Source organism: Moschus berezovskii, chromosome 17, assembly GCF_049115385.1.
Source record: "Moschus berezovskii isolate FMDL1 chromosome 17, NW_MosBer_1.0, whole genome shotgun sequence".
In the NCBI taxonomy this organism is placed as follows: domain Eukaryota; kingdom Metazoa; phylum Chordata; class Mammalia; order Artiodactyla; family Moschidae; genus Moschus; species Moschus berezovskii.
In genome coordinates, this window is record NC_142476.1 from 55,236,507 (window position 1) to 55,250,578 (window position 14,072).

Consider the following 14,072-nt stretch of genomic DNA (forward strand, 5'->3'; position numbering starts at 1 on the left):
ATGATCTTCTTAATGTGTTGTTGGATTCTGATTGCTAGAATTTTGTTAAGGATTTCTGCATCTATGTTCATCAGTGATATTGGCCTGTAGTTTTCTTTTTTTGTGGGGTCTTTACCAGGTTTTGGGATTAGGGTGATGGTGGCCTCATAGAATGAGTTTGGAAGTTTCCCTTCCTCAGCAATTTTCTGGAAGAGTTTGAGTAGAATAGGTGTTAGCTCTTCTCTAAATTTTTGGTGGAATTCAGCTGTGAAGCCGTCTGGACCTGGGCTTTTGTTTGCTGGAAGATTCCTGATTACAGCCTCTAGTTCCGTGCTTGTGATGGGGCTGTTCAGATTTTCTATTTCTTCCTGGTTCAGTTTTGGAAAGTTGTACTTTTCTGGGAATTTGTCCATTTCTTCCAGGTTATTCATTTTATTGCCATATAATTGCTGATAGTATTCTCTAATAATCCTTTGTATTTCTGTGTTGTCAGTTGTGATCTCTCCATTTTCATTTCTAATTTTATTGATTTGGTTCTTCTCCCTTTGTTTCTTGATGAGTCTGGCTAGTGGTTTGTCAATTTTATTTACCTTCTCAAAGAACCAGCTTTTGGCTTTGTTGATTTTTGCTATGGTCTCTTTTGTTTCTTTTGCATTTATCTCTGCCCTAATTTTTACGATTTCTTTCCTTCTACTGACCCTGGGGTTCTTCATTTCTTCCTTTTCTAGTTGCTTTAGATGTAGAGTTAGGTTATTTAGTTGACTTTTTTCTTGTTTCTTGAGGTGTGCCTGTATTGCTATGAACTTCCCCCTTAGCACTGCTTTTACAGTGTCCCAGAGGTTTTGGGTTGTTGTGTTTTCATTTTCATTAATTTCTATGCATATTTTGATTTCTCTTTTGATTTCTTCTATGATTTGTTCATTATTCAGCAGCGGGTTGTTCAGTCTCCATATGTTGGCATTTTTAATAGTTATTCTCCTGTAATTGAGATCTAATCTTACTGCATTGTGGTCAGAAGAGATGCTTGGAATGATTTCAATTTTTTTGAATTTACTAAGGCTAGATTTATGGCCCAGGATGTGATCTATCCTGGAAAAGGTTCCGTGTGCGCTTGAGAAAAAGTTGAAATTCATTGTTTTGTGGTGAAATGTCCTATAGATATCTATTAGGTGTAACTGGTCTATTGTATCATTTAAAGTTTGTGTTTCCTTGTTAATTTTCTGTTTAGTTGATCTATCCATAGATGTAAGTGGGGTATTAAAATCTCCCACTATTATTGTGTTATTGTTAATTTCCCCTTTCATACTTGTTAGTAATTGTCTTACGTATTGCGGTGCTCCTATGTTGGGTGCATAAATATTTATAATTGTTATATCTTCATCTTGGATTGATCCTTTGATCATTATGTAGTTTCCTTCTTTGTCTCTTTTCACAGCCTTTGTTTTAAAGTCTATTTTATCTGATATGAGTATTGCTACTCCTGCTTTCTTTTAAGGAAACAAAAGACTTGTACGTAGAAAACTATAAAACACTACTGAAAGTAATCAAAGAGGACACTAATAGATGGAGAAATATACCATGTTCATGGATTGGAAGAATAAATATTGTAAAAATGAGTATACTACCCAAAGTAATTTATACATTCAATGCAATCCCTATCAAGCTACCAATGATATTTTTCACAGAACTAGAACAAATAATCTCACAATTTGTATGGAAATACAAAAAACCTCGAATGGCCAAAGCAATCTTGAGGAAGAAAAATGGAACTGGGGGAATTAACCTGCCGGACTTCAGGCTCTACTACAAAGCCACAGTCATCAAGACAGTATGGTACTGGCATAAAGACAGAAATATAGACCAATGGAACAAAATAGAAAGCCCAGAGATAAATCCATGCACCTGTGGAGATCTTATCTTTGACAAAGGAGGCAAGAATATAAAATGGAGAAAAGACAGTCTCTTTACCAAGTGGTGCTGGGAAAACTGGTCAGCCACTTGTAAAAGAATGAAACTAGAACACTTCCTAACACCATACACCAAAATAAACTCAAAATGTATTAGAGAGCTAAATGTAAGACCAGAAACTATAAAACTCCTAGAGGAGAACATAGGCAAAACACTCTCTGACATAAATCACAGCAGGATCCTCCAAGACCCACCTCCCAGAATATTGGAAATAAAAGCAAAAATAAACAAATGGGACCTAATTAAAATCAAACGCTTCTGCACAGCAAAGGAAACTATAAGCAAGGTGAAAAGACAGCCTTCAGAATGGGAGAAAATAATAGCAAATGAAGCAACTGATAAAGGATTAATCTCCAAAATATACAAGCAGCTCCTGCAGCTCAATTCCAGAAAAATAAATGACCCAATCAAAAAATGGGCCAAAGAACTAAACAGACATTTCTCCAAAGAAGACATAAAGATGGCTAACAAACACATGAAAAAATGCTCAACATCCCTCATCATCAGAGACATGCAAATCAAAACCACAATGAGGTCCCATTTCACACCAGTCAGAATTGCTGCTATCCAAAAGTCTACATGCAATAAATGCTGGAGAGGATGTGGAGAGAAAGGAACCCTCTTACCCTGTTGGTGGGAATGCAAACTAGTACAGCCACTATGGAGAACAGTGTGGAGATTCCTCAAAAAACTGGAAATAGAACTGCCATATGATCCAGCAATCGCACTTCTGGGCATACACACCGAGGAAACCAGAATTGAAAGAGACACAGGTACTCCAATGTTCATTGCAGTACTGTTTATAATAGCCAGGACATGGAAGCAACCTAGATGCCCATCTGCAGACGAATGGATAAGAAAGCTTTGGTATATATACACAATGGAGTATTATTCAGCCATTAAAAAGAATACATTTGAATCAGTTCTAATTAGGTGGATGAAACTGTTATACAGAGTGAAGTAAGCCAGAAAGAAAAACACCAATACAGTATACTAACACATATATATGGAATTTAGAAAGATGCAAATGATAACCCTGTATACGAGACAGCAAAAGAGACACAGATGTATAGAACAGTCTTTGGGACTCTGTGGGAGAAGGTGAGGGTGGGATGATTTGGGAGAATGGCATTGAAACATGTATGTTGTCATATGTGAAATGAATCACCAGTTCAGGGTCGATGCATGTTATAGGATGCTCGGGGCTGGCGTGCGGGGATGACCCAGAGGGAGGATAAAGGGAGGAGGGAGGTGGGAGGGGGGTTCAGGAGGGGGAACTTATGTAAACCCGGGGCAAATTCATGTCAATGTATGGCAAAACCAACCAATATAATATTGTAAAATAATTTGCCTCCAATAAAATTAAATAAAAAAAAAAGTGACAACTGGAAATAATTGTTGCTCATGATAAAAATCCATAAGAAGATAAAATTACAAGTAAAAAATTAGAGTTAAGAGTTTGGAAAACTGTATGCACCATCTTGAACAGCTTCCCAATACTTCGACTGTTCTGATGAAATTGGTATTTGACAAATGGGATGTTTTTGATGTTGTGTAGTAGAGTCAGCATTTGGAAAATCTGCATAATCGAATTTTCCAAACAATGTGTATGATGTTACAAAATCATGCAAGGATAGAAGATTAATACAGAGTATAAGATAAACCAGTGGATTTTAGTGTAACAAGTTTAAAAAATGTTTTTTGGTAGAAGTTTGAAATTATATGTTTCAGTGAGCTTTTAAGAAACTACTACTTGTCAAAGAAAGAAGAATATATAAAATTTTATTAGACTATTAAAATACTACATTTTCCACTCAAATCTACATATTTTAAACAGACAACACAGAGCAGCAGACTGAAAGTTGAAGCAGATGCGAGAAGGCAGCTGCTTTTCATTAAATTAGAAATGAGAGATTTTTAAAAATGTGAAACTATCTCTCTTCTCACTGATTTTTTATTGTTTTGGAAAAGTCATTTTTCTCATAAAAATTGTATTTATGTTAAAATGTAAAGATTTTTTGTTATATTTAAATTAAATATTTTAAAATTTACTGTTTTAATTTATAATGCAGCAAATATTTATCAATATAACCTATTACAAAAAAGTGTTTTAGAAATTTTAATAATTTCTAAGAAGAGGTCTGTGAAACCAAAAAGCTTTGGGAGCTTTTGGCCTATAGGATGAAATTCAAACCTCTATGTAAGGTCCTAAAGTCCTTCTATCAGTGTCTTCTGCCACCTCTGCTATACTCTCTCCTGTCTCATTTCCCCTTTCCCAAAAGAATCTTGCTGGTTTACTTCGCCATCCATTTGCTCTATGCTCTTTTTGTCATGAATATCCACTTTCTTTCAGCTCTCTGTCTAAAGTTCTGTGTCTGAATGCCTCTTGGGACATTTATCTGTATAATACTCCTTTCATAAATTCTACTTTATTTAAAATTAATATAACCACTCCAGCTTTCTTATACTTATTGTTTGCACAGTATATCTTTTTCCATCCATTTACTTTCAGCCTACCTGTGTCTTCATATTTAAACTTGCTTTCTTATAGATATCATATAATTGGATCTTGATTTACTAATGCATCTAAAATCTTGACCTTTACTAATCTCATTTATGAGGGCTCCAACCTCATGACTTAAGCACCTCTCAAAGGCCCAACCTCCTCATACATTGTTGTTTAGTCGCTAAGTCAAGTCTGATTCTTTGTGACACTGTGGACTGTGGCCTGCCAGATTCCTGTCCAAATCCCCTGTCCAAGGGATTTCCCAGCCAAGAGTACTGGAGTGGGTTGCCATTTCCTTCTCCAGGGGATCTTCCCACCCCAGGGATTGAACCTGCATCTCCTGCATTGGCAAGTGGATTCTTTACCACTAAGCCAAGGAGATCCAACCAGTCCATTCTAAAGGAGATCAATCCTGGGTGTTCATTGGAAGGACTGATGCTAAAGCTGAAACTCCAGTACTTTGGCCACCTCATGCAAAGAGTTGACTCACTGGAAAAGACCCTGATTCTGGGAGGGACTGGGGGCAGGAGGAGAAGGGGACAACAGAGAATGAGATGTTTGGATGGCATCACCGACTCGATGGACGTGAGTTTGAGTGAACTCTGGGAGTTGGTGATGGACAGGGGGGCCTGGCGTGCTGTGATTCATGGGGTCACAAAGAGTTGGACACGACTGAGCGACTGAACTGAACTGAAGCCACCAGGTAAGGCCCCTATCATCATATTGGGCATTAATATTTCAACATATGAACTCAGATAGTACACAGAAACTTAAATCATAGCAAGGGAAAAAAGGAGGCAAACCTTAAGCTGTTATGATTGTAGGTAAGTGAAAAATGAAGATTAATTCTGAGTAAGAAGAGCTTGTGGTGGGTAGCTGAGAGTGAAGACATAAAGACTGTTCAAAATATTTCAGGGTTTCAAAAGACACTGGGGAAAGCATTAGAAGGTGGTCTGATGGTGAGAGTGAGAGGAAAAAACCGACCAAGGTAGAAAGGAATAAATATGTGGAAAGAGATATGAAAGAAGATTTCATGTTGGAGGAGGGTGATTCTATCCAGAGCTGGAATTGAAGCTTTCAGCCAACCTCTTTCTCTCCTTTTTAAAAGGCTACTTATATCATGAAAAGAGAATAATCATCTAGATGTTTTCCCAAGCAATTGTGTTTATATATATATTTTTACATTTACCTTGAATTTATTAGAATTAATGTTTGTATGTAGCATGAAGTCACTATGAACTTTTTTTTCTTGAATTGTTAAACCAAAAATTAAAGAATTTTTTTTCCATTCTGTAATTTTAATTACTTCTTTACAATTTTCTGGTGTTTTCTAACTGTGCTCTGAAGAGTCTTAGAGTTTCTCAGACTCACATCAGGCAGAGAGCTATGATTGTTTCCTTCCTTTGGCTATTTCTTTTATTAACTTTGTTAGTCAATGAGCAATGTTTGTCAGCTACCTACTACATCCATGCTAGACTAGTGATACTAGTGTCACTAGAGATACCATGAGTCTTAGAATGAACATGGCGCTTGCCTCAGGAAGTCACATTGTCTAGTGAGTTTCACATATCAGGCTTCCATACATTCCTTTTTTCCTATTAAAACTGGCAGAGAGACTGATATGGAGACACCCAGTAGTTTTGTGATGTTAAGCAAGTTTTATCTATCTTTACCAAATCTTCATATAGTCTCATTGTTAGTGGGATGGTAGTCGGAAGCGATTTAGCAGCAGCAGCAACAGCATCAATCCCTGTTTTAGCGTATTGCTGTAAGGATTAAATGGAATAACTTCCTGTGAAAGAGCTGAGTTCCCAACTATTAATTTACTTTCTTCTTTTCTAACTTATCTATATTTTTCCTATTGATAAAAGTCTTGAAATTTTGGTTATCATTCCTGTTTCCAATGTCATCTGACTATTTGGTACAGATTACTAATAGTTTGGGGCTTCCCAGGTGACTCAGTAGTAAAAGATCTGCCTGCCAATGTAGGAGACACTGGAGACACTGGTTCAGTACTTGGGTTGGGAAGATCCCTAGAAAAGGGAATGGCAACCCACTCCAGTATTCTTGCCTGGAATATCCCACGGACAGAAGAGTCTGGTGGGCTACCGTCCATGTGGTCTCAAAAAGGGGTGGATATAACTGAGCATGTACATGCAAAACTTCTCTTTCCTAACCCTCTGTTGATATGACTTTCTTTAATATCATCATAACATCTTGCTTAAGCCAGTGGATTTATCTTAATTTCCAGAGTGCTTAATTTCCTTTCATTCTTAAAGATACCTATATTCCAAGAATTTTCCTCTCCTTTTGATATTGTAATACTACTGTAATATTTTTCTTCTTGATTGTGTCACAAATATCCATTTACATGTCTTTATTCATTTGAAGAATTCATTCTTCAGTCCCCAAACTTCAGGTATTTTCTCAAAACTCACTCCTCTCATCTCTCTCTCTCTCTCTTTTTTTTTTTTTTTACCCTTCTTTTTATCAAGCAAGTACTCATCTATTCTCATCACTTCAACTCTAACCTCTCTGTACCTCATTATATGTCTATCTATTGGAATATAACCCCACATTACCAATTTAATAAAGGGAGTTTATTCATTCATTCCTTGATGATTTTTTTCTGCCTTTGGATGTACTGTCTCCTCAAATGCTGATCAGTGTTCTGCCCTAAAATTCTGTTTCTGTGTCCAAGTTAATTCAATATCTTTATTCCTAATTCAGTTTCATAGCTTGTTTTCATCTTAAAAGTGCTATCATTCTTCTGGTCACTTAGACTCAAATCCTTTATTCCTTCATCTTCATGCTCTATGTTCACTTTAGTCTTATTACTTTTTTTTGAAATATCTTATATTCATTACTTCTTTATTTCTTTACTTCTACCATGCAAGTCCAATCAGCAGAACAGATGATGTCAACAGCCTTTGCTATTCTTTCTGCCCCTTATTCTTTTCTTCAGACCGGCTCACCCATTATTATTACATTAGTAATCTTCCTGTATTCTCCTATTCACATTTTCAGAAATGATTCAAAGAAATGATTAAAAGAAATGATTCTTTTGGCTGTGTTTCTTTTGAAGGAAGATTTTTCTCAGTGGATTCTCAGTGTTGATATAAATTATTTTAATTATAATGTAACTTAAGTATGTCCACATATACAAATAAATGTAAACTTTTGCACATATAGCTGTATAACAAACAATTTACAGATTCATTAGAAATAAAACTATAACATGGATAAAATTTAGGTTAACATTAATGTGACAAAAGATGTTTGTGGAAAATCAGTAAGTTCAACATGAATATGGCTCTGAGTATTCTTCATTTGGCAGGGACCTAGTGTACTCTTGAAACTTCTGAGAAACCTTTCTTTCTACAGCATGCTGTTTTATCATTTGGCCTTCAGTTGGTACAAATGCATCTTTTGAGAAATAGGTCTGTCCTTGTCTTTTTTGTTTGTTTGTTTTTTCATGCCTCAGCCAGCTGTGATTAAAATAGCCTATTTGGCAGCAGTAAGATAGTAAATAAAAATACACATTCAGGCACTGATACTACTTATTTGATACTGATACTAGTTATTTGGGATCATTAGGTAAGCATCAAGATGATCTAGAATAGGGAGTCTGTCTGTGTGTGTAATGTGTGAAAGAGAGAGAAAAAGAAGAATTTCAGTTCACTTGAAAAAAAGAAACTTAGATTTTTATAGGAGACTAATGGAGAAGACTCTTGAGAGTCCCTTGGACTGCAAGGAGATCCAACCAGTCCATTCTAAAGGAGATCAGTCCTGGGTGTTCATTGGAAGGACTGATGCTAAAGCTAAAGCTCCAATACTTTGGCCACCTCATGTGAAGAGTTGACTCACTGGAAAAGACTCTGTTGCTGGGAAGGATTGGGGGCAGGAGGAGAAGGGGACAACAGAGAATGAGATGGCTGGATGGCATCACCGACTCGATGGACATGAGGTTGAGTGAACTCCAGGAGTTACTGATGGACAGGGAGGCCTGGTGTGCTGTGATTCATGGGGTCCCAAAAGTCAGACACAACTGAGTGACTGAACTGAACTGAACTAAATGGAATCTCAAAAATCAGTCCTAGACCTTTAGAGTCTAAAACCACCATTATAAAAATTGCTATTTGTGGCATAAAGACCAAATTCTTCATGTTGACATCCAAGGCCTTTATAAATTTGGGTTAAATCTCTTTTCCTTTTTAGCTTTTTTCTTTTTTGATCTCTTACTATTATATATGGACTTCCTGGGTGACACCAGTGACCTGGGAATCCACCTGCCAATGCAGTAGACCTAGGTTCAGTTCCTGGGTCCGGAAGATCCCCTGGAGAAGGAAATGGCAGTCTACTCCAGTATTCTTGCCTGGGAAATCTCATGGACAGAGGAGCCTGGCAAGCTACAGTCCGTGGGATCGCAAAGAGTCTGAAGGCACACAACTGAAGTGTCTGAGCACACCCACAGGCACTATTGTGTACACATGTTCACATTCTCCCCAGCTTTATGCCTTGTCTCTTTTTATACCTTTGCCCTATATAATCCCATCTGTCTATAACCTTAAAGAGCTAGTTTCTGCCCTCATTTCCTGTTGACGCTTCTGTTCTCCTCTTCAGTTTTCATTTGACGTTTCTCCGCCTTTGACTTCTTTTGGACTCCTTCCATATCTGGTACTTTAGCACCACATTTTTTAATAATATTAGTTTAACTCTTTGATTTTCGTAGTTTTTATATCACTAGACTTCAGGTTCTTAAAAGTTTTTTGCATAATCTTCAAGATTGGTTTTGAGGAGAACAGACTTGTGGACACAGTGGGGGAAGGCGAAGGTGGGATGAAATGAGAGAGTAGCATTGAACCGTATACCTGACCAGGTGTAAAACAGGTAGCTGGATGGAAGTTTCTGCATAACACAGCCCAACAAGGTGCTGGAGTTAGAGGGATAGGATGGGGCAGGACTGGGAGAAAGTTTCAAGAGGGAGGTGATATATGAATACTTATGCCTGGTTCACATTGTTGTATGGCAGAAACCAACACAACATTGTAAAGCAGTTATCCTCCAATTAAAAATAAATTTAAAAAATAGTTTTCAAAACTGAAAATAATGATTGTTGATATTCCTGAAGCACTTTACCAAACATTTAGGATTACAAAATCAAATGGGATTACTGAATCAAATGGGATTACAGTATTAGAGGTCTAGTTTTCCTGGGCAGATTTATGTGATTCACTCCTACATAGTGTAAGCAAGTGTTAGTTGCTCGATCTTGTCCAAGTCTTTGTGACCCCATGGATTGCAGCCCATCAGGCTTCTCTGTCCATGGAATTCTCCAGGTGAGAATATTGGAGAATTCCCCCTTCTTCCCAACCAAGGGATCAAACCTGGGTCTCCTGCATTGCAGGTAGATTCTTTACTGTCTGAGTCAACAGGGAAGCCCGAGTGTTTAAGCAAAATACTTTGATATAGAAAATTTGCATTTCTATAAAGCTAAAATGCCTTAGAAATTTTGTATTTTTGTATTCATTTGTTCTGTTTTTTCAGGACTTCTGGGAAAGATCCTGATGTCTATTCGAGATGCAGGTTTTGAAATCTCAGCTATGCAGATGGTAGGTAGTTTGCAAGAGTCATTAACTTACTGATGAACTCTGTGTTGTTTTTTTTTTCTTACAGTATGCTTTAATATGTTTTACATTGAATTTTCTCTGTGCACTTGTGAACTCAACACATTAAAAGGAAAAAGATATGTTGATATATTTAGTAAAAAGTATTTTTAAAATGATTTTACCAGTATAATCTCTCACTGAGAGCTAACCATCCAATGGTACATCTAATTTAAGCTTATAGGAGGAGAAGGGGATGACAGAGAATGAGATGGCTGGATGGCATCACCGACTCGATGGACATGAGTTTGAGTGAACTCCGGGAATTGGTGATGGACAGGGAGGCCTGGCGTGCTGTGGTTCATGGGGTCGCGGAGAGTCGGACACGACTGAGCGACTGAACTGAACTGAACTGAACTGAAAGCAAATTTATATAATTCCTGGAACTTTAGTTGCAAAGTAAATGCAGACTGAAACAATTCATTTAATTCCTCCAAACAAGAAATAGTTTTAAGCTAAGTACTTATAATGAAATTTTGTTGTCTGGATTTGTGACTAAGAAGAGAATCAATCATTCAAAATTGCCCTGCTGACACATTTGCAGGAAACACTTCACTGAAGAAACAATATTAACTTCTCTAGAGCTCTTCTATATCTTTGTGGTACACTTATCATTGCATTTGACAAATAAATTGGTACAATTATTATTGGAATCCAATTAATCATTTGCATTTTATAGGTTTTAAAAGACAGCAAGTTTGTGTTATTATGGTAGTGAATTACCAGTTCCAGAAAGAATTTTCATACCAGTTTATTTTCTCTTTCTCTGGAAAGGAACACCTTTTGATTTCTATGAAGTCTTTGCATCAGCCCAGATCAAAGGTCAGGGCACTAACTGGGGTTCTGCCTATTTTGTATCCCAGACTGGTGGGAATGCTCATAAAATGAGAAAAGATTAGGTGTATCAGCTAGTTTTCAAAGCTTGGAGACAAGTGAGAAATTTACTATTTGAAGAATCTTGCCCAGGACTGTAATGAAATTGTTAGCAGTAGTGTTCTCAAAGTATTAGCTTGGTGATGCAGTCAGCCACAGGATTATGGGATCTAAGCCTGCTTAAGTAGTAATCATTGTCCACATTTTAGAATTAAACATTAATCTAACTCTAGGCTTACAGCCTAGCATAGTAATTGCCCACAGTAAGTGCTCAGTGAAAAAAAAGAATAATTTGTTTTAAAAAAGATTAATTGAATTTATGGGGGAGGCATGGTAGTTTAATGGCAATCAGAATCATTATGATTTTTGAAATCTGTAAACTCTATTTCTCAATCAGAAATACTAAGTACTTATAATGAAATTTTGTTGTCTGGATTTGTGACTAAGAAGAGAATCAATTTGGCTTTTTCCCTGACCAGGACCTTTGCTGGTTTCTGGACTTTCTCTCAGGATCTTCTTTAGAGTTAGCACATTTCAGCCCCTCTCTTGACAGTCACACCACCAAGCCCCTGGAGTCTGCAAAAGTAGAAGAGTAAAGTAGAAATTTTCTACTTTCTAAGTATATAAACTTGACCAGATTTTAAGCATTCTTATCTTCAGTTTTCTTAACTAGGCATTGATAATAATATTTGCCGCTGTGGATTATTTTGTGGATTAAATAAAATAATGCTACACAATACTTTGAAGAATTTCCAGTTCAAAATACCAAATATTTAATAAATTATACCTTGTTATTAGGGCTTCCCTGGTAGCTCAGATGGTAGAGAAACCGCCTGCAGTGCAGGAGGACAGGGTTTGATGCCTGGGTTGGGAAGATCCCCTAGAGAAGAGAATGGCAACCCGCTCCAGTATTCTAGCCTGGAGAATTCCATGGACAGAGGAGCCTGGCGGGCTATAGTTCATGGGGTTGAAAGGAGTCAGACAAGACTGAGCAACTACCGCTTTCACTTTTCACCTTGTTATTATTTTATAATATTAGTAATATAAGAAGTTATATGAATATTGAATAAGATATTGAAATCAAACAAAGTTCCCTTCCTATAATCGCTGTGTTGCCTATGCCGAGTACATCATGCGAAATGCTGGGCTGGATGAAGCACAATTTGAAATCAAAATTGCCGGGAGAAATATCAGTAACCTCAAGATACACAGATGACACCACCCTTATGGCAGAAGGCGAAAAAGATCTAAAGAGCCTCTTGATGAAAGTGAAAGAGGTTGTTTTAAAACTCAACATGCAAAAAACTAAGATCATGGCATATAGTCCCATGACTTCATGGCAAACAGACAGGGAAACAATGGAAACAGTGTCAGACTTTATTTTGGGGGGCTCCAAAATCATTGCAGATGGTGACTGAAGCCATGAAATTAAAAGATGTTTGCTCCTTGGAAGAAAAGCTGTGACCAACCTAGATAGCATATTAAAAAGCAGAGACATTACTTTGCCAACAAAGGTCCATCTTGTCAAAGCTATGGTTTTTCCAGTAGTCACGTGTGGATGTGAGAGTTGGACTGTAAAGAAAGCTGAGTGCCAAAGAATTGATGCTTTTGAACTGTGATGTTGGAGAAGACTCTTGAGAGCCCCTTGGACTGCAAGGAGATTCAACCAGTCCATCCTAAAGGAGATCAGTCCTGGGTGTTCATTGGAAGGACTGATGCTAAAGCTGAAGCTCCAATACTTTGGCCACCTCATGTGAAGAGCTGACTCATTGGAAAAGACCCTGATGCTGGGAAAGACTGAAGGCAGGAGGAAAAGGGGGCGGCAGAGGATGAGATGGTTGGATGGTATCACCAACGTGATGGACATGAGTTTGAGCAAGCTCTGGGAGTTGGTGATGGACAGGGAAACCTGCTATGATGCAGTCCATAGGGTCACAAAGAGTCGGACACAACTGAGTGACTACACTGAACTGAACTATGAAAATAAATAGTTTGAACTGTTGTCTGGGTAGGGAGAAGCTTCCTGATCTTCAATCCTTGCAACAATAAAAGGACAAAGTAGGGAGGAAAACAAAATTGGAAAGTCTGTGTCTAGTTTTTAAAAATGTAAGGTTTTGGTTCTTGAGATTCTACGACTTAATGAAATTTTATTTCTAAGTTTGAATCCAGCCTGGATAAGAATGAGTCTTTGTAGCTTTACCTTACTAGCATACTCTGACAATTCTTTCTGAAGAATAGTAGGATTTTCAGATGAATGGTGTCAGTGCCTTATTATGAGCCAGACTAACCAGGGATTTTTCTGAATGTCTAGGAGGATAAGGGTATAATTTCCAGGCCCCTCTACAAAATTTGAAGAACTTTTCTTTGGTAATGTTGCTTTCTTTTGCCACTGATCTATTGATGAAAAAAATTACATTGTGCCTATGTCATTTTTGTTTGAAGAATGAGGTTTTTTTTTCAATAAGATAGATTGTAGTAGTTGAGAGTCCAATCAGTGGGATCAGACAGTTTGAGATGGAATGCCAGGTAATGAAGGTAATTTTACCCCACTGAGTATTCACCTCATTTGTAAATTGGAGCTGTTAACATTACTTATATTGTAGGGCGATTATTATAATTAAATAAGATGGTACATGAACAGCACCTGGAATAATGCTTGCTATATTAAGTACTTGATAAATGTTACAAATAAATTCTTATTTTTGATAAACAGCCATTTATTATTGATAGACTGAACTTTAACACTTCTTCAAAGACTAATTTTTTCAGAGTTTAAATTTTAAAGAAAATATATCTGAGAGAACATAAATATTGAGTGCTAAGTGTGATTCATTCTATACTTTTGGTAAACTTACATTTTTCTTTTTTTTTTAAATATAGTTTAACATGGATCGGATTAATGTTGAAGAGTTTTATGAAGTTTATAAAGGAGTAGTATCTGAGTATAATGTAAGTACTGAAGTAAATGTAAAGCATTGGTATTGAAAACTTGTGTATCTCAAATTTTATAGGTCTCAGTATAATTTATAATCGTGAAAGTATTCCTTGAAGTATTCACGGTTCTGCCAGTTGACAACTGA

The 14,072-nt window shown here is 37.0% G+C and overlaps 1 protein-coding gene across 5 annotated transcripts in view; it reads left to right on the forward strand.

Moving 5' to 3' along the window:
* Positions 1 to 14,072, forward strand: part of NME7 (NME/NM23 family member 7) — a 249,687-nt gene that overhangs the window by 94,592 nt on the left and 141,023 nt on the right. For all 5 annotated transcript variants that reach the window (XM_088845487.1, XM_088845489.1, XM_088845488.1 and 2 more), the window contains 2 exons: positions 10,001 to 10,065; positions 13,873 to 13,941. In XM_088845487.1, the coding sequence (XP_088701613.1) occupies positions 10,001 to 10,065; positions 13,873 to 13,941 (134 nt within the window). The remainder of the gene's footprint in view (positions 1 to 10,000; positions 10,066 to 13,872; positions 13,942 to 14,072) is intronic.